This window comes from Aphidius gifuensis, linkage group LG1 (assembly GCF_014905175.1).
Source record: "Aphidius gifuensis isolate YNYX2018 linkage group LG1, ASM1490517v1, whole genome shotgun sequence".
Lineage (NCBI taxonomy): Eukaryota > Metazoa > Arthropoda > Insecta > Hymenoptera > Braconidae > Aphidius > Aphidius gifuensis.
This window is the reverse complement of record NC_057788.1, coordinates 17,730,177-17,756,246: the sequence shown is the minus strand read 5'-3', so window position 1 is coordinate 17,756,246 and position 26,070 is coordinate 17,730,177. Positions and strand designations below refer to the sequence as shown.

Sequence of the window (26,070 nt, the reverse complement as noted above, 5' to 3'; positions counted from 1 at the left end):
CCTTCTCATTTCTCCTCTTCCTGCTGTTTCCCCACTACTTTATGACTTTCCTGAACTTTGACCTTAATTTACTCCTAAACTATTGAATTAAAAAAAAAAAACATGAAGACCAAAAATTTTCTACATTTTTTCCCCTACAACTTTTATCTGAACTTTTTTTCCCTATTACCCTTTCCCTCCGAGATATCGCGATAATATATTAATTTATTTTCATAATATCTTTAACTTGATGAAGTCTGGATCAAGTTAAGGGATTACCTCGGCCAGTCACTAATAATGAGAATGCTTTGAAATTTTTACAGTAGATTCTTGAAATACTGATACATTTTATGTAATTTTTTGGTAATTGTTTGGAAGCTCGTTATTTTTTTATTAATTTTCAAAGTTGACAACTTTTAACATGGGCTCTTATGGAGAATACGATTTTTGTCAAAAAAAAGTCCATTAAAATACCGATATCTTTAATCGAAATAATGACATCGTGAAAAAAAACCTATTGGGCTATGAAGTGAAACAAAACAAAACGTATGGAAAAAAATTGAAGAGGTTTGGAGCTTAGTTTTTTTATAATTAATAATTAAAGTATGAAAAAATTCATCTAATCGAGCAGTATATATGACGTCTACTATATTCTAATGTACGCTTGGCAACACCGAATAGTGATCCGCCATGTTGTGGCGCGTAGGTTTAAAAACGCTAGTAATAAATCCCACATTGATACACACATACTGCCACAGCAGCTATATCATACACTAACACAACCGCACTCTCAGTACAACCAACTGTTTTTTTTTTTTTGCGGTGTTTCACGATTTACACATTTTTTTTAACTATTGAATAAATGTTTAAAAGAATAAAAAGTTGATCAATTATATTTCAGGGACTAATAATATTAGGTTATTATACAATATTATTTCAACAAACTATTGTTTTATCAAAAATAAAAAATAAAAAGTTCATCTTTTTGAGGTTGGCAATGGCTCTCAGACCAATGTATTAAACATAGGCTTTATCCCCTCTCCTATACCGCAAAATTTGGCCGAGGTAATTCCTTAAGAATAAGTTAAGGATGTCCTGATGTTTTCCGGATCAAGCAACTGGTGTTAAAAAAATTAAATTATTTGACAACTATCATTTGATCAAGTCTGGATCCAGGTTGGATCAAGATATCCCTATTGAGGATAAGTTAAGGTTATCCTGACGCTATCCGGATCAGGCAAATGCTATTTAAAAAAATAAATTATTTGATAATTTTTACTTGATCAAGTCTGGATCCAGGTTGGATCAAGATATCGTTACTCAGGATCATATAAGGTTATCCTGACGCTATCCGGATCAGGCAAATGGTGTTTTAAAAAATAAATTATTTGATAATAGAGATGCACACGAGACGAGACGAGACGAGACGAGATTTGATCGAGTCTCGTCTCGGTCTCGAAAAATAACCAAAACAACAGTCTCGTCTCGGTATCGTCTCGGCTGAAAAAATCAGAGTCTCGTCTCGAGTAAAAAAAATTGGAGTCTCGTCTAGTCTCGGCTGTATAAATATAAAGTGAACAAAAGTAAACTTTTTTTTTTTATTATCAATACAACATTTTTAAATATATACATTCTTGTAATATATGCATATAAAATATTTTTTGTTTCTTTTTTATTCTTTTATAACGTATGAGTACTTTATTAGTTTTCTTTCAATTATTAATTAACAATGAATATTGCATTTATTTTAACTCAAAAATTACGTATCGATTGTACTGAACAACAAACAAAAAAATGAATATAAATTAATAATAAATAAATCAAGTTTAAATTTAAAAAAAAAATGCTTATTTATACTTTGATTTAACATATATAATGAAGATGTTCTTTATTTATTTCGTACGTCTAAATCAAAATATAATTTACCATCATTTTTTTAAATTAAGCTGGATTTCAATTGAATTTTTATTCATTTTATATATTTTTTTGTTTGTTTATAGTTATTATATAGATGCAATATGTATAAGAACTTAATACTAAAAAAGGCACCACAAAAAAAAAAAAAAAAAAATTAAGAAAACCAAATTTGATATTTATTGATGATACGGTGAGACTCTCGCGAGAAGTCTCGGACTTATGCTAGTATCGTCTCAGCCTCGTCTTGTCTGAAAAATTGTCAGTCTCGTCTCGAGTTCGCGAGACGAGACGAGAAAGTGCCGAGACTGGTCTCGTCTCGTGTGCATCTCTATTTGATAATTTTTACTTGATCAAGTCTGGATCTAGATTGGATCAAGATATCCCTATTAAGGGATTTGGATGATTTTTTTCGGAATATGAGAAAGAAATAAAATTTATACAGTAGATTTTTGAAATACTAATACATTTTATGTGATTTTTTGGTAATTGTTTGGAAGCTCGTTTTTTTTTTATTAATTTTTAAATTTGACAACTTTTAACATTGGCTCTTATGGAGAATGCGATTTTTGTCAAAAAAAAATCCATTAAAATACCAATATCTCCAATCGACAATATGACATCATGAAAAAAAAACTATCGGGTTATAAAATGAAACAAAAGAAAACGTATAGAAAAAAAGTAAAAGAGGTTTGGAGCATAGTTTTTTTACAATTAATAATTAAAGTATGAAAAAATGGATTTTTATGAGGAATTATTGAAAAATCACTAGAGACCTCTTGCGGATGACTTCTAGAAACACAATATTTCTATGAGTGCGAAAAAGACAAAAAACAGAAAAAATGTTGTCTCACTCTTCGTTTTAAAAAATCGTCCAAATCCCTTAAGGATAAGTTAAGGATATCCTGATGTTATCCGGATCATGCAAATAGTATTTGATCAAGTGAAAATTATCAAATAATTTATTTTTTAAATACTATTTGCATGATCCGGATAACATCAGGATATCCTTAACTTATCAAGATATCCCCATTAAAAATAAGTTAAGGTTATCCTGATCCAGAATGAATCAGGATTTGATAATGATACCTGACTAAGGATATCTTTACGATCTCCTGATCCGATTCGGATCAGTGTTCAGGCTATCCTGATCAAATTTCTACTCGGATACATAACATATAAAAATTACCAAGCTGTAAACTCAAAGTGTCAGACGCTATTCATCATTGAATTATTAATTTCAGTTGAATGAGGTGCTTCACTAAAGACTGAGCTATAAAAAAAATTTAGTAAATAAAGTAAAATTTGTTTAATTTTCACAGATTTAGATTTTCATATTCTCTATACAGTATCATATTTTTTAATAAAAATTCACATAATAATTGTAAGCCAATAATTGATTTTCAGTTGGATTTTTTTTTTCACTTACCATCTTTGTAAAACTTGATATTTATATACATATATACTAAATAAAAATACATTAAATGGATATTTTTATTTATTTATTCTAGTTTGATGGACGAACACACAAAGGAAAAAGACGACAGAGTTTTGGTGGTGTTGGTAGAAATATTGCAGCTGCATTGATTGCAATTGGAATTGAAAAAGCTCAATTTTTATCTGTTGTTGGTGATGATAATGCTGGTGTAGATATTATACGAAGCCTTCCAAGTGCTGAAGAAACTATTGACAAATTGTCGGATAAAATTACGGCCAGGTATAAATATAAATTATTGGCTATTATCTAATTTGCTTACATTTTCAATGATCATCAGTTTTATTTATTATTTGAAACTCTCAAATTTTTTGTTTAAAAAAAAAAATGAGTTTTTTTGACTTTCAGGTATACAGGAGTAACTGATAAAAATGGCGAATGTAAATTTGGATTTGGAGAGATGGATATTTTTAAATCAATAGACGCGGATTTTGTGAAAAAAAACTATTCTAGAATTGAAGCAGCCAGACTAGTAGTTCTAGATGGAAATTTGCCGACTGAATCGATTAGCGAGGTCATTAACATTGCTGTTCAATGCCAGGTGCCAAGTAAGTTTAATTTTGTTAATACCAAAAGAGAATTGAAACCGTTTCGGTTTATATAAGAAATCAGTGTTTCAAAACATTTGAAACGATTCCCGTTATGTACTTATTTGTATTATACATACCATGGCTCGTGATTTTTTTTTTTTTTCTTATCTCTGTAATTAAAAGTTCCACTAAAAGTGAATTCAGCTAAAGAAAATACTAAAAAATCCATATTTTTGTGATTCATTCAACAATAACTTTTACCTAAAAAAGGCGTCAAAAAAATTCTAGTTGAATTTACATCATATAAATTTCCGTAAATATAGTAATTTTAGTTAAAAAAATATATAATAGAATAAAAACGCAAATTACTATTACACAATCGACCATATTCCATGTTTTCCTAATCTATTCCACCAAAATATGGTCGATTTACATGAAAAATATTAAGAAGCGACATAGCTTCTCCATGTCCCCGAGTGGAAATTGAAATCAAGTCTTGATCAAAATTTGATCAGGCAACATTGATTTCAAATCCATTCTTGATCAAGATGCTTGATCCAAACTTGATCAAGAACGTAACGCCAAACGTGATCAAGATTTGATCAAGATGCTTGATCAAAACTGGATCATGTTTACTTGATCAATATTTGATCACGTTTGGCGTTACGTTTTTAATCAAGTTTTGATCAAGCATCTTGATCAAAACTTGATGTTTACTTGATCAAAAGACGAAAATTATATTATTATTTTTAATAATTAGAATTTTTTTTTAATAAACGGTCGGAAAACAATGGCCCAGGGGGTAACCATGGGGTACCACGGAACTGAATTCACCTAGGTCCACTCAGCGAAGGAAGAGAGCGAGAGAATTAAAAAGACAATTTTTTTTTTTTTTTCTAATAAGCGCACCTACCGGGATTCGAACCAACGGAGTTTAGATTGTACGTACTAAAGGAAATTCATTTTCAAAAAATGAATTGACGAATAGAAGAACGTCGGAGTTAACTCGATGAAACTTAGAAAAAATAAGAAGCCCTGTTAGTCCGTGAGTAGGTTGCAAAAAACCTGAACAGAACCATATATTACAAAAATACGTTCAATGGTAGTCCTCGAGACCCAGAACACGTTGCATCTATTGGCTTCCGTTTTAATGACCTGCCGTCCACAGGTAAGCCAGGTAAAAATTTGATAATTTATTTAAACAACTCTTCCGCACGAAATTCTTTATCAAGTACTTTAAATTTTATTGTATTAAATTAATTTTAAAATGGCTGCCTTATCAATTACCATCCGGTCGAGATATTAATTTTTGAAAATTGAAAAAAACATGAATTTTAAAACACGTTATAAATGGCAGCAGAGCTAGGTTATTTTTTTTCAATGTATTTTAAATATAAAAAAAACTTGGCTGCCAAAAAAATAATTCTTAAAGTGGTTAAAAAAATTATTAAAAATTAAATTATAAAATTTAAATTGTAGAGTAATGCGGTGGCTGAGCGGTATGGGGATTACAGAGTGGCGCGAGAATAATAGAGTGGTGGGAAGTTTGGCAGTCAGCTTGGAGTTTATATTAGAAAAAGAAAACTATAGAGAAAAGAAAGATACAAAACTCCCCACCACTCTATTATTTTCCCCGCATTACTCTACAATTCAATTTAATTTTTAATAATTTTTTTAACCACTTTAACAATTATTTTTTTGGCAGCCAAGTTTTTTTTTATATTTAAAATACATTGAAAAAAAATAACCTAGCTCGGCTGCCATTTATAACGTGTTTTAAAATTCATGTTTTTTTCAATTTTCAAAAATTAATATCTCGGCCGGATGGTAATTGATAAGGCAGCCATTTTAAAATTAAGTTAATACAATAAAATTAAAAGTACTTGATAAAAAATTATGTGTGGAAGAGTTGTTTAAATTATGCCTGGCAACCTGTGAACGGCCAGGACTACCATTGAACGTATTTTTGTAATATATGGTTCTGTTCAGGTTTTTTGCAACCTACTCACCGTCTATGTGAGAACAAAAGACCCGGGTTCGATTCCCGGCGGGGGAACTTCGTTATTTTTTATAAGTTTCTGGTTTTTTGCTGGAGCGTTGGACCGCTCGGCCACGGAGGGAATAGATACACAAAATAGTTTTAAGGAGTTTATATATTTAGACCAGTCTTGAAACATAACTAGGCCATAGCGTCGTTGTTATTAGGAATAATCATTTTATCAGTGAAAGAATAAGATAATTGAAACAATGAATGGATTAAACAATAAAAAAATGCAAGTACCGAAATATGTAATAACTGATCAATTCTTGATCAAGTTTGGATCAAGCCGGCCTTATTAAGGATAAGTTAGGGTTACCTTGATCCAATCTTGATCAAGATGAGCCCTGGAGAATATACAAGTAACGAGATATATATTAATTGATCAATTCTTGATCAGGCTGACCTTAATAAGGATGAGTTAAGGTTACCTTGATCCAATCTTGATCAAGGTGATCTTGAAAAAAATGCAAGTACTAAAATGTATATTAATTGATCAATTCTTGATCAAGTTTGGGCCAGGCTGGTCTTATTAGGATAAATTAAGGTTTCCTTAATCAATTCTTGATCAGGCTGGCCTTATTAAGGATGAGTTAAGGTTTCCTTGATCAATTCCTGATCAGGCTGGCCTTATTAAGGATAAGTTAAGGTTTCCTTGATTAATCTTGATCAAGATGCTCTTGAAAAAAATACAAGTACCGGAATGTATAATAATTTAACCACACGGAGAGAAATCCGCAGCATATATTACTGTAGTGGTATCGTAAAAATCATGGCCAACGTCATTTCAGCGACTAATTCCCACTTATTATAATGATTATTATTATATTTCATCTAAATTTTTTACTGTAGTCTGCCGGAATTTTCGAGATCTTGAGTTATTGGTATATTTTAGACCAGAAATTACTGTAGTGTACAGCAGGTTTTCCCGCCAGATGACACGAATATTTATTGTAAATCAAGTGTGTCCTAACCTCCCGGGGAAAAATCCCGAAGATACCCGCAGATACCCGATTTGATAATATCTGTGAACACATACACAGATCGCTACAGATCTTTGAAGATACCCCTGGTGAAAATAATTTCGTCAAATAATTATGAGAAATTTTGTCAAATTTAGTCAAAATTTGGCAAATTTTGAGAGGAAATTGGGACTCCTCAATTGACGACAATTACGGACAAACTAATTTTGTCAAATTTTGGCAAAATTAGAAAACTTGACAAAATTTGACAAAATTATTTGACAAATTTTGTCAAATTAAGGGCAATTTTGTCAAAATTTGACAAATTTTGCTAAAATTATTTGAATTAAAAAAAAAAAAAAAAACCTAGTTATGTTGTCTGCATTATTATATTATGTACGCAATTTCCGACAGTTATGTATCATTTGAATAAGTTTAACACATCATCTATATATAAATCTGTCTATCTGTTCAATATTACCATATGAGTGATGGATATATGATTTTCTTTATATACTAACAGAACATTACATGCCTGCATGCGAGAAACATTCATCAATATATTATTTTCTATTTTCTATACTAATTGATTAATATCATCAGTAGCAAAGATGGTAACAATTCGACGATATCTTCCGGTTTATAGATAAATTTTAAAAAATTATCAAATTCATATAGTTTCCTCTAAATTAACGATTTAAAAAAAATTTGGCAAAGTTCGAAAAAATTTGTCTAATTTAGACAAATTTTTTCGTCAAATGTATTCAAAATTTTTCAAAAAAAAATAAATTATTATAATTGACAAACGTTGCCAACATTAGATAAATATTTTCAAAATTTATCAAAAAAAAAAAATTATTATATTTGACAAACGTTGCCAAAATTAGATAAAATTTGACAAATATTGCCAAAATTTGACAGAATTTGTCAACATTAGACAAATTTTGTCAAATGTTTCCAAAATTTATCAAAAGAAAAAATTTGTTGAAATTGACAAAATTTGACAAATATTGACAAAAAAAATTTGACAAAATTTGCCAAAATAAGATGAATTTTGTCAAAATTATTTTCACTAGGGACTCAGGGAAAAATTTAGAAGATACCTGCAGGTACCTTGCTCGATTATGTTTGTGCAGACATCTACAGATTTTTTCAGATCTTCGAAGATATTTAAAGATACCCAGCGATCGTAACCGTGAACTTGATGTACACCGCTGGGTATCTTCAAAGGTATACCAAGACATTGGAGGATCTGCGCATGTCTTTGAAGATATAATCAAATGGGGTATCTGCGTGTATCTTTTCCGCGTATCTCTGGGTATCTAAGATTTTTTCCCGGGCTCTTCTAAAAAAGTTTATTATTTTTATTTTATTAATGAATCTAAATATAAATGCAGTGAAACACATGATGGTTTATTTTTTAAAAATTAATAAACACGTTACATTTTTATTTTGATGTTAAAACAATAAGGTTTTATTTAATTTTTTGTTGTTTTTTTTTTTGTATTGATCAAAATTACTGTAGTGTAATAGGAAATTCTAGTTGATATTGGTGGCCTCCCCATGCAACTTCAAAATTTCCAGTAGACTACAGTAAAATTTGTTTGATATACTCTACAGCATTTTTTGCTGCGGATTTCTCTCCGTGTAGTAATTTCAATTTATTTTATAGATCTATTCGCCAAAATAAATTAATATAATTGTGGTAAGTGGCTGAGGAATTAATTTATTTAACAACACAATTCATTCAGCTCAATCTTTTCTTTAGCTACATTTGTCATAATAAATTAAAATACTATTGGCAAATGTGTAAGAAAATTATGATACTAAATAAATTGTATTTTCATTTTTATTAATTACTAAGCCATTCGTCACAAGTTCATAACAATAAAAATTTTATACGTAAGCTTTCAGCATAAAGTCAATTAAAGTAGAATATATAATAATCTTTTTGTCTCAACTTGCGTTCGTGGTTAAGTCGGTTAGAGCACGGTTTTCGTATTAGATAGTGCCAGACTCAGAAATGTCAAGTGCCACCACTTATTTTCAAATGGTTGATGTAAAACAAACCAAATCTTATTTTCGAATCCCATGTCGTGGCGCAGTGAATACCACGAAGGATTTTCTTCCGGAAGATATGGGTTCAAGTCCTGGTCTGGGTCAGTTTTTTTATGTCAAAGTATTTATCGTAGGAAAAAAAAACCAACAAATAAATTACAAATTTCTTTTACAATATTTTTTTACGAGCTATATAAACAAAGTGAATTTTGCGTTTGACCATAGTAAAAATTACCATGGCACTGCGCGGAAACCACTGGAATATAATACAACTGGCAGCTGAACTCCTATGCTTAGCCAATGTGCACGGGAGTGTCGCCAGAGATAGCAATATATTGGTGAATTTCACTCTCAGTCACGCATGCGCACGTTAAATCTTGTACAGTCAACGTCACAACAAACTAGTACTACACGATATAAAAGTTACACTGCATTTCAGTAGTCTCAACCAATTTTAGGTGACGTGACTGTACTGACAAGGACAAGAATTCACCAATTTCGTTTCTCTCTCGGCGACACTTTTGACGAGAGATGTCGGCTTCCAGTTTTATTATATTTCAGTGGCGGAAACTCGCAACAACCCCCACGGAAATATTTTATAAAATTTTTATAAAATTTGGGCAAACTTGTTAAGAAGTTTTGATATAAAAATTTGATAAAAATTTTCGAATTTTTATCACCCCCCCCCCTCCCGTGAGTTGATTTTTTTTAAAAATTAATTCAAATTTTAATGAAATAAAAAACAAAAAATAAATCATTCGTCGGGATTTAAACCCGGGTTTTTCTGGTTGTGAAGCAAGTACTTTACTTCGAGGCCAGAAGTCTTATGATTGATATCTATTAAAATATACACTGAGAGAAATATTAACTAAGAATTACAAACGTAAAAGAAAAAAATACAAAATAAATAGTAAAAACTGCGTTCCCCCGTCATTTATAAGAATTATTCGTATATTGATAGATAATTTTTACAATAAAATTATGTAAAAAATCTGGCCATTGACTATATACACTACTAAGCCATAAAATTTACACAATTTTATTGTAATTTCTGTTTAAAAAAATGACTAAATTCACGCACGGAAAAAAATTTTTAGCTGCAGCAACGAGCTGGATAGCTGTCTCTCCTATCCACGGCTAACTAACCTTTGGATAGTTAGCAGAGGATTGTTATTTTGGCAATCCACATTTGACAGGTTACTATTCTTGTGAAAACAGCGTGCCTACTCGTTACATTAGCTACACTTTGGATAGCTGTGGTAGCTATCCAAAGCCTGACAAGCTGGTATCGCTGTAGTAGCTATTTAGGATTGCGTATATGCATAACTATAAGTATATAGACATACGAAGTACAAACAATATATTAATGTACATTTACTAATTTTTAAAATTATTATCTAATTAATTTTATACTAAATTTGATGCACCAAATAAACGCCAACTTGAATACAAAATCTTATGCTAAATTTTTAATAACTATATGGATTATTTTAGTCATTGTTAATAATAATTTGGTGGATCTGTCAAAAAAGAGAGGTTATGAACACAACAGCTGTTGACATTGAGATTATGTCGAATCTGACGAGTTGGTTAGCCACGCTAGCTATCCAGTCGGCTGGAATAACTAACCGATTGTCTTTTTAATATATCGGGCTTGATTATTAAATCAACTATCCTTTTTTAACTATCCAAACGCCTCGTGACTGCAGCTAAAAATTTTTTTCCGTGCGACACTCACAAGTAAATTCTAGCAGACTGAGAATTTACCCACTACCGGTTTTAGAATTTACTAAATTTTATTATAAATTTTATTTAAAAGTTGGACATTTTTTGTGTTAAGTTGGGCAGTTTGTGCTAGATTCACGGAGAATAGCAATCAATTCCCGGCAACATTTTTTCTTTTCTGTTTACACGCTCAAAACTCGAAAACTAATTGTTAAATAGAAAAAAGTTATTCTTGATAAATTGTTTAGAAATAAATAACCAACAATAAACCTCGCTTAACCCCATACCTAGCTTCAATAGATAAGGCTATAGAAATGCTTGAAATTACATGACAGTTCAATCATTTGTTCAATCGGTCGGCCATCTTTGTGTTATTTCGTCCCACAAACAGAATTTTTACAAAGCTATATAGTAAAAAATATTTAAGTCTATGCTAACTTTTATATGTCTACATGATAATTTTTATTATATATATAAGAATATTTATTAAATTGTGCAGTATTTTTTATTCAACCATATAATAATTTTTATTGTTTTCACAAAACATGTATGTCTTTATTTTAATTAACTCATAACTCATTATCTAAGAGATTAATCAAAAAAAGTAATTCTTTATAAATTGTTTAGAATTGAATTTTCAATAATAAACTTCACTCAACCCCATGTCCATCTGCAATAGATAACGATGTATAGAGGCTTGAAGTAACCCAACAATTTTTTGACATTTTACACATTTTACATAATTTTATTGTAGTAATTCCGACTCTCGCGGCCAGTCCCAGAATTAAAACAAAAATTACAAAGTACTATAGTAATTTCTATCCAACCATGATTTTAATTTTTAGTTAAAATTTCTCTCAGTGTACATAAGAATATGACTATTCTAAATTTTTTTAATTTACTGTTTAATCAGAATTCTATTATTGACTCTCATTCAAATATAAAAAATTTTAATTTTATCAACTCTTTGTCCATATTTGTATGAGAAAGAAAGATAAAATCGGGAATAAAACAGCCAAGTATAATTTAGAATAGTCATATTCTTATGTATATTTTAATAGATATCTATCATAAGAATTCTGGCTTCGAGGTAAAGTACTTGCTTCGCACCCAGAAAGACCCGGGTTCAAATCCCGACGAAAGATTTATTTTTTGTTTTTTATTTCGTTAAAATTTAAATTAATTTTAAAAAAAAATCAACTCATGGGGGGGGGGGGGGGTTTCATAAAAATTCTATAAAAACTTCTTAACAAGTTTGCCCAAATTTTATATTTCCGTGGGGGATAACCAGTAGGTGGGGTTCTCCAATGAACATTGCTATGGTCTATCTCAATTTTTAATATGATGCTCTTATGTTCCCAGCTTACTGTAAAACACAGCAAAAATTGCTATCGTATTATAGTAAAAAAAAATGCAAAATTTTCTTCGTGCAGCGTTATCCCCCACCACAAGGAGTTGACTCTCCTGGTCTCTAGTCTTCTTGGAGTTCGTCTTCCTGGATAGCTATTCTTGACATAATTATTTCATGTATACGGGATAACAATGTTATCATAACATGTTATCCTAACATGAAAACGCTTGAAAGCAGTTTAGTCGTTTGATGAAAACCATTGAGAAAGATACAAATAAAGCCATAAATTAGAGTGAATTCCTACGAAATAGTTATCCCAATCGCTCGGGATGACTTGCGCATAATTATGTCAAGAATAGCTATCCTGTTTTTTATTTTTCATGGTGTGAGTGTTGCCGTTTCATACTTATAGACACTAATACTGTACCAATGAAAATTCAGATTTTTAATAGGTGAATTCTTTTATGCCGGATTTTCACGTCCACAATTTACTCCTTTTTTTTTTACCCTCTCTTTGCTCGTTATGCTTAAACTTACCAGCGCAGAAACTAAAATTATGTGCATTGAGCAGTTTACTTAGTAAAGAGAGGGCAAAAAAAAGAAGGGATAAGTTGTGGAAGTCAAAACCCGACAAAACATCTGGCGTGAAAGAACGTACATATATATACTTACTGTAATTCAGCCGGCTGACAATCATAAATTTCGGAAGCAATTAGCGAATATGTTTCAAACGGCACTGAGGATATAAATAATTTTTTTTCCAGTAATTTTCTATTTTTATACGGTTCGAATCTATTGAAAAAAATTCGAAATTTTGATCGCGAATTTAGAAAAATACAATCGCAAAAATGCCTCTATAGAGTATACTCTTTATGCTTATATGTTAAAATTGTCAACTTTGACACTAATTATCTGGAATCTAACGCAGAAGAGAAGTATAAAAAAAATTCATCAAATCGAAGGGAAGTCACTTCAAGATTTAGTTCACCAGGTTACAGATTAATTTCCTTGAAATCATATACAAGATTCTTTGTGATTTCACTGACAAGGTTTCACTGACAAGATATCATAAATTATTGAACTTTATTTATTGTTAAGAAACCGACAGAAAATAAGTCACATATTGCGCTAAAATGTAAAAAAAAAAAATTCACTGAATATGCGAACGCATGCGTGATCCGGACAAGGAGTTGGAAAGATTACTGAAATTTTCTATAATCATATCAAGATTACAAATATACGACTCAAGACTATTGCTGATTACATGCGATTTTTCAAGGTTATTGTTGATTACAGAAGATTACAAGAATACCGAAGATTGCGGTATAGTTACACGATTTTTTCGAAATCATTTTGGTAAGATTACAAGAGATTATTGAAGATTTCTTTCTCTATGTACACCAGATTACACAAGTGACTTCCCCCTCGCACCAAGTTGATAATTATTTCATTTATAAAAATTTAAAAAAAAAAAAATATCAAAAATTAAGTTACGGGAAAGTTTAGTTAAAAACAACCTCAATTTCTAAATTGAGCAAACTGATAAAATAGAAATTTATAAAATAGAAAATAGTTATTTGTAAATTCTAAGATTACAAAATGCATGTATGCCATAGATTTTATTTTCAAAAGTAAAACTCAAGATTACTATTATGTCAGCCACACCCTCTGAATCATCAGGCTGTATGCGTACAAATTATTCAAGAGGCTTGTCTCTCATTATGCGGTGATAGTTTACGTTATTTAAGAATTTTTTTGTCATTAGTTTTTCATATTATTATTTTGACGTCTTACTAACTTATAATAAATAGTATATCAAAAAGTTTTTATTATTCTTATAAGAGCACTGACCACTACTTGAGCGTACTTATTGTGTCTTTTTCTTATAAAGTATTAAATAAAGGTAAAAAATAAATTAAATAGTTATCGAATAAAGTAATATTATACTTGATGTATTTTTTAACTAAAAAATAGCCGAGTCATTTGACAATATTAAAAAAATATTTATATACATTTTATGAATAAACGCCTTTTAAATTAAAATTAGTCATAAAAATACAAAATTTACATGAGATAATACTTATATCAACAGTTTTTTAAATTGAAGGTACTTATTTCATAGTTTTACAAAATATGATGTTGTACTTGAGGACGGATTAAATAACAATTAAATGTCTATTGAGTAGGTGAATCTCGAAACTTATTTTAATTATAGAAAATTAATAACCATATGATTATATGGTTGGTGCAAAAAAATTTTGAGATAAATTTTAGTTTGTCTCAAAAACATGAGATTCATGACTTAAATATATTTATTATATATAATAAAAATTAATAGCTTCTTTTGTTGTTTATTATGTTCGGAACTTTTCAAGTTCTCGATTCCATTTGAAAACGAGTCTGAGATTCTTTTAAATATTTACGTTTTTTTTCTTGTATATTTGCTTCTACAAGAAATAAACTAGCAGCTATTAACGTCATGACACTGCCAATAATTCCCACAACAAAAGACCAGCCGAAAAAATTATTTTTTTGTCCTGGCATCCATCCTTCAGTATTACCGAATGATGCAAAAACTATAAGAGCAATACATCCGCAAACACCTCCAAATAATAATGTGTAACCAATGACCTGAATTAGTTTAACGTATTTTTTTTGTTCTGGATCACAGCATTGTGTAAACAATGAAATTAAACCAAATGAGATCAAGACCGAAAGAAGGCAGAGTGTAAAAAAAAACTCAGTCACAATCATAAAAGCTGAAAAATAAAATATAAAAATATCAATTATTTTATTAAAATTTTAATACTTATCAAAGTAGTATAGTAATAATTACTATACTTACGAGGGAAAAGAAAGCCTTTTATATCAGAATATCCAGCTGTGAATTTATCAAATACCCATCGACAACCAACAAAGTATCTTTTTGGATCATCTCTTCTCGATGGATCAGGCAATGATCTAAAGCAATGTGTCCAAATGCCCAATGATTCTAAAGTAGCTCCGGACAATCTACTATCACTGACAAGCCATGAAGACGTACAAAATGCAACACAAACACACACTAAACCAATAATAAATACTCCAACTCCAATATTGCCAGAGAGGCTTCTTTTCTTCATCTCGTTGAGTTTTTTTTTTTTTTTCTGAATATTACTTTTTTTGGTTGTTAGTTTTTGGAGCTAGATGAGACAATTTGATTTAATAATATCTAAAAACGTAGAGTCGATCTTACGCTATATGTAACCACACCCAGAATCAAACTGTGTGACAAAACTTTTTAGTACTGTACATAGTACGAAAAAAAAACACATTGACTGGACGTTGCGAGATTGCATACAAGAAGACTTAACAGTTAAAAAAAATTAAAAATGAACTATTAATTTAAGCCAACAAGAGTAATAGACCTTACTCTCATGGTCTTTGAATGCAGGGCTGGGCACACTCTATACTTATTCGATTAACGTACGGTTCGCGCCGAGTGCTTGACTCACTTCGGCTGAACTCGGATTACATCAACTCGTAGTTTTTTTTTATGAGTATAATATGTATCTCTTTATGTTGCGCACCTGTTTTATAACAAACCAATATGTGTTTGGGGTATATGGGATGTTTCATGCTAAAATGACTAGTTAATTTTTTTAAATTTTACTATCCTACTTCTTTTTCCAATTTACGGAATAAAAGAGATAAAAGTGCAGTAAGTCGGAGCAAATTAAGGAAAAATCAAAAAAAAATTCATTTCAAAAATATTTTTGAAGACCGTCCCGAGTGGAAATCTGGTCAGGCTCGACGGATTTGATATCCGATCCTGATCAAAAATTGATCAAGTTACCTCATTTCAGAAAGCTTGATTGAATCCTGATCAAGATTTGATCAAGATATTTTTTGCTTTCAATTTCAATTATGGTGTAATCCGGGCTCTACATCATACAAAACATAATAATTAATCTACTTAAATTGAGAAAAAAATTAACTATGTTTTTATCACATTAATAGAGCGTGATTCGATGTCATTTCTTAATAATCATAGCAAAAAATGATGTTAAATTTTTTTAGATTATGGCCAAGCTGTCATTTCTTGTTATCTCAGTTTTGGTAATTTATGAAAAGTTACCGCGAGAATAAAATGAGATGAAACATCCACTCAATAGCTAGTTATTAGTAACAAAATAAAAGTCCAAAATACATTATTTAACATTGTTATTGTTTATTGCTGTTGTTTAATTGTTTATTATACTGTTTTTATTCAACCACTCTCAAATCAGGACATGATAAATTTCAGCATATGGTAACTCTGTTTGGAGTCTAAAATACACTTTTAGTAAATATAAATTACTTGTAATACTTTATTAACCTTTCGTTCTTGGAGAAAAAGAAAACCTTACAAGATTTTTCAGTACATTTATCTACAAAAAAAATTATTTTCTTGGTGAAAAAGTTATAGTTGAAAATCTGTAAAAACTATAAGCGTTTTTTTGGTTCCCAGAGAACGGAAAAAGTAGTTTGATGAAGTTAAAAAAAGACTCACTGCTTTGGCGTAGAATATCCCATATCTATTATTTTACCTTGCTTGCTTATTATTATTCCATTTCTTGACTATTCTTTATGCATCGGTTGATTCTCACGATCTTAACAGTATGCGGTCATTTTTTGTGTGCTATTTGAGGACACAGGCTTTTCTTATAATTAAAAAAAAAATTCTGTTATTATTTCATACATTTAAACTTTTATTATTTCAATAGCCATAATAATCATTGTCAAAGACGGAACAAGTAGTCTCTTGGTATGGGTTGCATGAAAAAAAAAAAAAAGATGTGTGTTATTGTACGCACAGGGAAGTGAAACTTCTTTAGTAATTCTGATAAATAGTAATTGAAAGATCTCTCGTTGCATTAATATATTTTTGACTAGTTGTCTTTTTCGCTCTTATTCCAAGTGAACTATTATGTTCATTCAGTCATTAAAAATTATGATAGAAATTTTTAAATTTATTGATTAGTTATAATATCAAGGTTCTATGTAAATGAAATTCTAATTTGAAAACTGAACACAGAATATAATTTTATATAAATATTTATCTATTAAACAACTAGTCAGCCAAACACTTCTATTACTATTTTATGTATACTTTTTAGTGTTCCGTAGGACACTTATGTTTTCGCTTTTCTGTGACTTTTTGTTATTTCGAGATAAAACGTGAAGTCTTGAATCGAATTGGCTTGTAAGATGCTCATTTTCTTTATTTTTTTTGGCCGAAAGGAATCGTCATATTTATTTCCAATTTTGGGGCCGCATTAGATTTAATATGCCCATTTTTGGACATGGCCCAATATTGACCAATCAATTCCGGCAACGTTTTAATCGACGACGCTTCATCTGTGGACTCTACGATATTTTTTTCAAATTTTTTGGTCGTTTATTTTTTATTTCATCCAACGATATGTAGTGTCACAAACTGTTTTTTTACAATATTTTTGTAAACAGCAAGAAAAAAAATAAAAAATCCTACGGAACACTTAGGGTGCACCTTGGGGAACTTGACTATCTTTTTTTTTATTTTATGTATATATATTCATGAAATACTGAGTTTTTTCAGTTGTTTATCGTCAGGATTTTTGTCGGGGTGATATCTTTAAATATTTTCCCGATATATCAACTTCAGATGACTTAAGCTTTCAATATTATTGAATATTGAACCAATTTCAGTCTCGTAATCTGACAGGTTAAAGCCTGGAAAATATAAATAAAATTAATACAAATTATAATCGAAATAAATCTGATTTTAATTAAGTAGCTATCTCTTCAATATTCGAATAAAAAAAAAAGACCTGGTAACATTTGTTGGGGCATGTGGCCAGCGTTACCCGTTGAGAATTAAAAATTTTTAATACTCCGGCTAGGGCCATTGTTATTTTTATTGCTTAGACATATTTTAACCGTTAATTAACGAAATTATTATTCATATTTAAAAGAAAGGCAATAGAGTTTTTTAAAGCTTTTTTTGGAACCTTATAAACATTTTATTTCAACTCTATGATGACATTTTTTGGTCCGTTTTTTTTATTTTTTTTTCGGCGAGCCATAAAACTTTTGTTATAATCAAGATAGGGAGTTCGTATTAGGCTCAAATTATGCGCCTAAGAAAAATCTAGTGACGGCATTACGGATTTTTTTTCTCTTAATAACAGTTTTCGCGCAAAAAAATTAAATATCCGAATTTTTTTTCAAATTTTGAAGGTTTTTTTTTTCAAAAACTATTATAAATGGAAAAGAATTTTTCAAAGCGGGCGATAGAGTTTTTTGAGACACATAAATTGAGCCTAATCCCGAGTGGAAATTTAGTTAAGGTTCTGATCAGAACCGGATCAGGGAACCTGATTTCAAATCAGAACCGGATCAGGAATCCTGTTCAGAAACGGATCAGAATGTAACGCTCTTTTTTAGGATTCTGATCAGAATCAGATCAGGAAACCTGACCAGATATTAGGGTTAGAGCCAGGATACCTGAACAGGCATGGATCAGAATGTAACGCATTTTTTTAGGATTCTGATCAGAATTGGATCAGGAAAACTGACCAGGATAACTGATCAGGAATGGAACAGGATTCCTGATCTGAAACGGATCAAGTAATTCTAAAAAAAAATAAATTTTCATTATTTGATGTTTTGTAAATCGGCTAACTAATTTACTATAGCAATGTTAATGATAAAACAGGTTGAAAATCATATGTTAAGATTTTATATACCTAACATAACTTAAATTACCTAACCACTAGTGGGACGCAAACTCGGATCGTCCAGATTACAACTACGGGCCTTAACACGCGCAGCCATGCCGTCTATCGATGATCGGATGTGATTTCTTGCTTTCATAAATTACATCAGCTAAAAAAAACTTAAATTAGAATTTGCGACGTAAATATAAAATATAACAATTTGTTAAATTGTCCCTAGTCATTTTGTTTTAGAATTAGAATTGAAATTAAAATTAAATCCAAAAAATATTTTTCCTGATAATATTCTTGTCAGAATCTGTTCAGGAAACCTTATTCAGGATATGTTCAGGTTTCCTGTTCCTTACCTGAACAGAAAAACTGAATAAAAAAAATTAATTTATTTGATAAATTTTTCCTTTTTTTGAGCTTGGTACAAATTCTCCAGGTTACTTAGTTCGTAAGTTATGAGCGTTTTTTTTTTTTGCCGATGAATTCAAGACTGCGGCTAAGCCTATGGCCTCCGTAAAAAAAAAAAAAAAACAAAACGAACTATTTGATGTTAAAAAAATTTAATGTCAAATATTGATCGATTTTTTCAACATCTTTTTTATGAGCGAATTAACCACAAACACATGATGGTGCATCATCGCCGCCACTATCACTACCATGTATTTGTTCTATTATGATTGCTGCTGTTTATATATGATCAATATTGTATTTGATTTAAAATATTATTAAAACTACCAGTACAAGTCTCATGAAAATTACCAGACATTGTATAGGATCTAGTCGTATTTTAAATTTTACAGATTTAGGATTACCAGTACATTCATCAGATGTCTTTGATAATATTTCAGTCTCATTAATTGTCTCTTGAAATCCTATACAATCTCAATAACCATCTTTGCTATCTTTACGTTCACGTGGTACCACATTTTATCCACATATTATTAATTGTTGTTTGGTATTGTGATTATGATGTTGCTGTCGTATTAGGTCAAGCACTTAAATAACCACTATCTTGTGTATTAATTGTTTATTTAACAGATTTATTTTAGATACTTATTATTTGTTTAAAAATATCATTATAACCACCATTACAAGTCTCATCAAAATTATCAGACATTGGTATAGCACCTCGTCATATTTAAATTTTTACTGATTTAGGATTACCAGTACATTTGTCACATTTTTCTGCTAATATTTCAATGTCATTAATTGTTTCTTGAAATCCTATACAATCTAAAATACGATCTTTACTATCTTTACGTTCACGTGGTACCACATTTTATCCACATATTATTTATTGTTGTTTGGTATTGTGATTATGATGTTGCTGTCGTATTATGTCAAGCACTTGAATAAATATTATTTTGTGTATTATTTGTTTATTCAACAGATTCATTTTAAATACTCATTATTTGATCAAAAGTAACATAATAAATTATATATTGTATATAATAAAAGTTTTAACCTTAATATTCACCTTTGTCTCTTGAATCTTTCATGGAACTAAAATTTTGAAACAAATTTTAAACAAATTTTTTCGTATCGTTGTCAAGGGAATAAATAAATAAAACAAGATAAAAAATAATTTAAAATTACTTACCTTCATACCGTTACTTTCGTTGCATCCATCTTTTGTTTTTTTTTTTTACTGCCCATTCTAAAGAAGTTTCACTTCAAAAAATATAAAATTTAATTAAATAAAAAACTTCTGTAATCATGATACTTTTTTCTTTATTCAGCTTTTTAAACACAAGTGATACACATGTTCATTCGATATTTATCCTGAAAAATTTTCAAGTCAATTATATTGAAAATTTTGCATTTACCTTGACACAATAAGGATTCTATATAAAATATAAATATGTACTCAAGTTTTAAATATATAAAAAAAATTTAAAAAAAAAAAAATCAATTATAAATTATGAGTTGAATACAACTATCTTGATGAAAATCTTTTTTTTTTTTAGTTTTTTGGTCACTATCAAGGCCACCAAAAAGTTTAACATATCATTCATACATGAAATGACTTGTCTCTTACTTTCTTAAATTTTTAACTTTACATTTAAAAATATATTGACTATCTCAATTTATTTCATGGACGGAATTGTTTGTTATTTTGTTCAATATTATAATACTCTATTTTATATCTAATCTAGAAGATATACGTAATATGTTAGTATCGTATAAATAATTTTTTGATGTAAAATAATGTTTGGAATCATCGCGAGAAATTTTTTTAGTCAGATTTTTTATAAGCATCGTAAGAAATTATATTGCCTAAAATTTGTTGTTTCTTACTTAGATTGGCAATACTGACACTTAGCTATTCGTACAAAATTATGGTAAAAAATGATAAAACATTAATGTTAATAAGAAATTATTAATTCTAAATATTTGAATGCGTTTTTGGGTCTTCTCCGTGCATTCTTGCAGCTTGTTTTTTATGTCTTCTTCCTTCTATGAGAAAAAGAACTCCAGCAGGAAGGATTAAAAGACTCCCAAAACAAGCAAGTATATAAGAATACCCAAGACTGTTGTGTTCCCAATCCGGCATCCAGTATCTAACATCACCGCCAAATCCAAATATCAATCCAGAAATAACCCCACAAATTCCAGATAATGTCAAAATTGATCCAAGTGCCCAGAGTAGTTCTTGATATCTTGTATGATGACGTGAACAACAAGTATAAAGTGCTGTCATTAGGCCACCAATTAAAAGCAATGTCAAACAAAATGTAAAGAAAAATTCAGTGAAATAAAGGGGTTTTTTCAATAAAAAATTATGAATTATATATAATTCTTCTTGAAACATCCACCAGCATCCAGCAAATTTAGTGTCATAGAAGCGATTTTCATCTTGAAAATCTTTGAAACAAACTTCCCAAAGTCCTAAATATACAAAACATTGAAATTATAAATTTAAAAATAAAAGATTCAATGAAAACTCGATGTTTTGGAATGCTTGATTATTTATCAAATGAAAATATAATTATAACATTTATTTACCCAGTTTATCGAAACGTGGATTTTCTGTTTGCCCATCATTAACCAGCCAGTTGGGTGTGGTAAATGCAATAATAATAAATATACTGCCAAGAGCAGTACAAGCTGTTGCTATTTTTCCAGTCTTTGATTTTCCCATTTTGTAATTGTAAGTATATTCTTACTCTAGTTCTTAATCTAGTTCAGATGTTTTTTTTCAGTTTTAATAATGATCTTTTTATATTCTAAGCATTGAAGTTTAATTCGGAGTTATCGAGATTTTTTTTGTATAAGTCACTTATCACTTTTTTCGGAGAACAAAAATGACAACGAGAAAACTACGGGATTACCACATATTTACTGGTAGAGGCGCATGAAATTTTCACCTTTTCAAGTGAGAAGCTTTAATGTAGATACATACTAGGGCTATGAGCAGGGATGGGCAGGTATGAAACATAGTGTCTTAAACCATGGTAGAAATACTACAGGTATGGCAGTAGTGCCATTAGATTTTGTTTATTAGCGTTTGATGGTGGCGCTTGTGAAGCTTTTCTATGTAAAATCTATATAAAAAGTTCACAAGCGCCGCCATCAGAAAAAAAAAGCCCTAATGAGAACATCCTCTGAATACGGGTGCTGGTTTGGCCGCTGTGAATCGACCAATCAAAATTCAAAAGGTCGCCTTCTCGCCGCAAAAATGGGAGACTTTATGCGTGCGCGATACAAATTTGTTAAGAAAATTTTCAAGTTTTTTTTTAAATTTTTCAAAAGTTATCATATTTATTCAACTAGATTTGGTATATTTTATAATGATTCACATACATCAATAATAAAAATTAATTATTTATATTAAATAAATGAATCCAAGTATAATAAATACAACACAACCTCTATTGTTTGTGGCATCAAAAAAAACAACAACAATGAAAATATTATAATTTATTTGTTAAACTGTCTTGGTTTTTTTATTTTTTTGATTTTTTATAAACATGCTCCACATATATTTATTAGTATTTACAGCAATATAAAAAATAGTTGTCAAAACAGTATGTTAGAGAGAGAGGATCTTATAATAGAGATTGCGTGTTAGAAAGAAGAGCAAAACAGCTCGATGGCGCGTTGTTGATTGGTTGAAAAAATAAGGCTGCGCAGAACGCGACGAAAAAAGCATGGACTACTAACATACCTGCAGTCCAATTCACAGGGCATTACAATTTAGGGCTTTTTTCCTCTACTGGCGGCGCTTGTAGAGCTTTTGTATGTGAAATCTATATAAAAAAAATTTGACAAGCGCCATCACCGGTAAAAAAAGCCCTAAATTGTAAAAAATTTGCCCTGTGAATTGGACTGCAGGAGGAGTTTGAATGTGTGGTCTCTTGGTGCTATTCTTGGTCCCGGTTACTTTCATGTGAAGCTGCCATAGTGGTATGCAAATGCAAAAATAAGGTAAAATTTACATGAAAGCAACAAAAAGCGCTTTCATGTTTTTCTATCGCGACTAATATTTCTTGTCGGCGAATCGTTATTGTGGGACCCGCAAAAACTCCCGCAATATGGGACCAAGAATAGCATCCCGGATGAATAATGAAACTATAAATGACAAAAGAAAATTTGATAAAAATATTCGAAAGGAAATATTCAGAAAACTAAGCAAAAATCACGGATGCAAAAATTTGACAGAATGAAGTACGAAACAAAATTTTTTACATTTTCTAAATTTAATTAATTTTTATTTATATTTGTTAAATTTGTTTATTTATCCAACGATTCGTCGGCAACGAAAACCAATATATTTTTGTTTTATACCTTACACAACTTTTTCAAAAATCAACTTACATGTTTTTTCCCAGTTTTAATGAATTACTCATGCCAAAATCTACAACCAAAGCTATACTCTGAATTTTATCAACAATTAGTTCACTTATAATCAGCAATTGTTTATAAAAAAAAACCAAGTGCTTTATACAATGAAATAAAAAACAAGAGAGTTATTTCTTGAGTGATTTCAACTATGTAACTTGTCGAAAATGTTTCAATGAATTTTTGACGATACTTGTATTTGATTTTAATTGATTAGTTAATTTTAATTGATTAGTTAATTAATAAATAAAGATTTAAACAATTACGATAGTCCTTATTCAAAATTTTTTTTAATAGTCATCGAAATCCATCGGCAGATAGCGGAACGAAATTCTAGGGATTTTCCTACAATTCCCTAATGTTCCCTATACAAAGGCATATCAGTGTAAAAACCGAATGACAGATGGAAGCACTTTTTATTGACAATAAAAGCATTATCTTTTTTATCATAAATGATTGTGAGGTTAAGAATTTAATTGTTATACATATTAATTTTTAACATTGATTTTTTTTTATGAATTTCAAGATGATGATATCTTTAGTGATAGTCAACAATTTTGCATAATAATTGTTATTAATAATTTTTTATAATAACTGTAATTTGCAATATTTTTATTATTATTATTATTATTATTATTATTTTTTGTATTTCCAACTAAAATTGTTACAACTTTTGAACATGATTGTTAGAAAGAAAAATTACAATTATCTTGTATATTCTACCAAAAATGATCTACCCAAACACGCCATCCTACCGGAGTTTGCTACATTTCTCAGCTACATCTTTTCTTTAGCATTTTATTTATTTATATAATAAAATACATGCAATTTCTTTTAATCAAATTAAATTAATAAGGACAAGCCGTAACTGGTAAGAAAAATGTGGCTAAGGAAGTAATGTAGATAACCATATAATTCGAATAGCTACATCAATTCCTGAGCTATATCTTTTCCTTAGCTATTGCTTATATTAATTTATTAAAATAAATGGATTGTATATAATTTTTTAATAAATAGAATACTAAGGACCAGCAGTAGCTGAGAGATCACGTGGTTTTTATCCTTTATATCCTGTTTCATACGTTTTAAACGTTTCATCGATGGATAATTGTAAATAACTACCCCCGCACTCGTATTCACAGGGCATTACAATTTAGGGCTTTTTTCCTCCACTGGTAGCGCTTGTGGAGCTTTTGTATTTAAAATCTATATGAAAAAATTTTTATAAGCGCCATCAGTGGCAAAAGAAAACCCTAAATTGTATAAAATTTGCCGTGTGAATACGGGTGCCGTAAAAAATTAACAAGTAACATCAGAAATATTACTGTGATAAAATCATATCAACTTGATCACTCAACAATAAATTTTATTTGTCAACAATACAAAAATTGAAGATGCTAAAAGATATTGCTCAAATTTCAAGTATTGAACTCAACTTTTTATTAAGTAACCTAGCTTATGTTTTAAATTATATCCAATAATATTGTGTACATTTTTACCAAATCAATTATATAAATAAAAAAAAAAAACCAATGATCTTAAAAGAATACCTCCACCGATCAGTTTTCTTACCGTCTTTCTAATTTTTGGATATATAAATCTTGAAATTCTCCTGCATCTAATGAACCTAATTTTGTAGTTATGTCCCATCTAGTTTTTGAGATAATTAGTTCTAGGTAAACTTTCCAAGCAGTTTAACATTGCGTGTATAGGAATTTTTTTTAATTTTTTTATACTTTCGGTTCTAACAAAAAAAACGGTTCTTACCAATTTGATGAAAAATTAATATGTTAAAATTGATATAGTTTAGAAAATATGGAAAAAAAAATCAAACGTTCGTCCAATCCCGATTCAGAGATATTGTTAATTAAAGTGTAAAAAATGTATTAATATTTGACATAAACAGTGAAGCCGAGTGGCAATGATGCCTCGTGCGCAGGTATACACCTATCAGGTGCTTTCTTTTGTGTATTTAGTTTTTTTCACTTCCATGCGCATGATCATGCAAACTTGATGAGAGAACAGTGACGTCGAACAAATAATTCTTAAAAAATAAAAATTAAAACATGGCTGATCCAGCCCTTCATGTCCTACGCTGTTGCAAACTGACTTTTTTCTGACTGCGCAATCGATTGAAAAAAATAAATACAAAAAATAAAGCACCTATCATATATATCACACATTCATACATACATACTGATAAAAATAATCTTATCTATGGAAATAAATAAATAATCAAATTTTCCTCTTATTTCTAAACACATTAATTATTTCAACGAATCTATTTTCAATATTTTCAACCTTTTATTAAAGTCCAATTCGACAGCTGTCACAACAACAAGCATCATACATTTGCACACACCAAGTATATATTTAATTATATTTAATTATATATGCTCATAGATAATCAAATCGCGCCTCTTCTGGATCTAACTATATCTATTTGAT

The 26,070-nt window shown here is 29.7% G+C and overlaps 3 protein-coding genes across 4 annotated transcripts in view; 1 reads left to right on the top strand and 2 right to left on the bottom strand.

Moving 5' to 3' along the window:
* Positions 1–26,070, top strand: part of LOC122850099 (pseudouridine-5'-phosphate glycosidase) — a 76,031-nt gene that overhangs the window by 29,397 nt on the left and 20,564 nt on the right. For both annotated transcript variants that reach the window (XM_044149122.1, XM_044149130.1), the window contains exons 5-6: positions 3,405–3,610; positions 3,737–3,936. In XM_044149122.1, the coding sequence (XP_044005057.1) occupies positions 3,405–3,610; positions 3,737–3,936 (406 nt within the window). The remainder of the gene's footprint in view (positions 1–3,404; positions 3,611–3,736; positions 3,937–26,070) is intronic.
* LOC122850239 lies at positions 12,925–15,564 on the bottom strand. The gene is made up of 2 exons (XM_044149357.1): positions 14,898–15,564; positions 12,925–14,811 (listed from the first exon to the last, which is right to left on the bottom strand). The coding sequence occupies exons 1-2, from the start codon at positions 15,172–15,174 to the stop codon at positions 14,423–14,425; spliced, it is 666 nt and encodes a 221-aa protein (XP_044005292.1). The 5' UTR covers positions 15,175–15,564; the 3' UTR covers positions 12,925–14,422.
* Positions 20,521–22,173, bottom strand: LOC122850253. The gene is made up of 2 exons (XM_044149383.1): positions 21,787–22,173; positions 20,521–21,669 (listed from the first exon to the last, which is right to left on the bottom strand). The coding sequence occupies exons 1-2, from the start codon at positions 21,920–21,922 to the stop codon at positions 21,167–21,169; spliced, it is 639 nt and encodes a 212-aa protein (XP_044005318.1). The 5' UTR covers positions 21,923–22,173; the 3' UTR covers positions 20,521–21,166.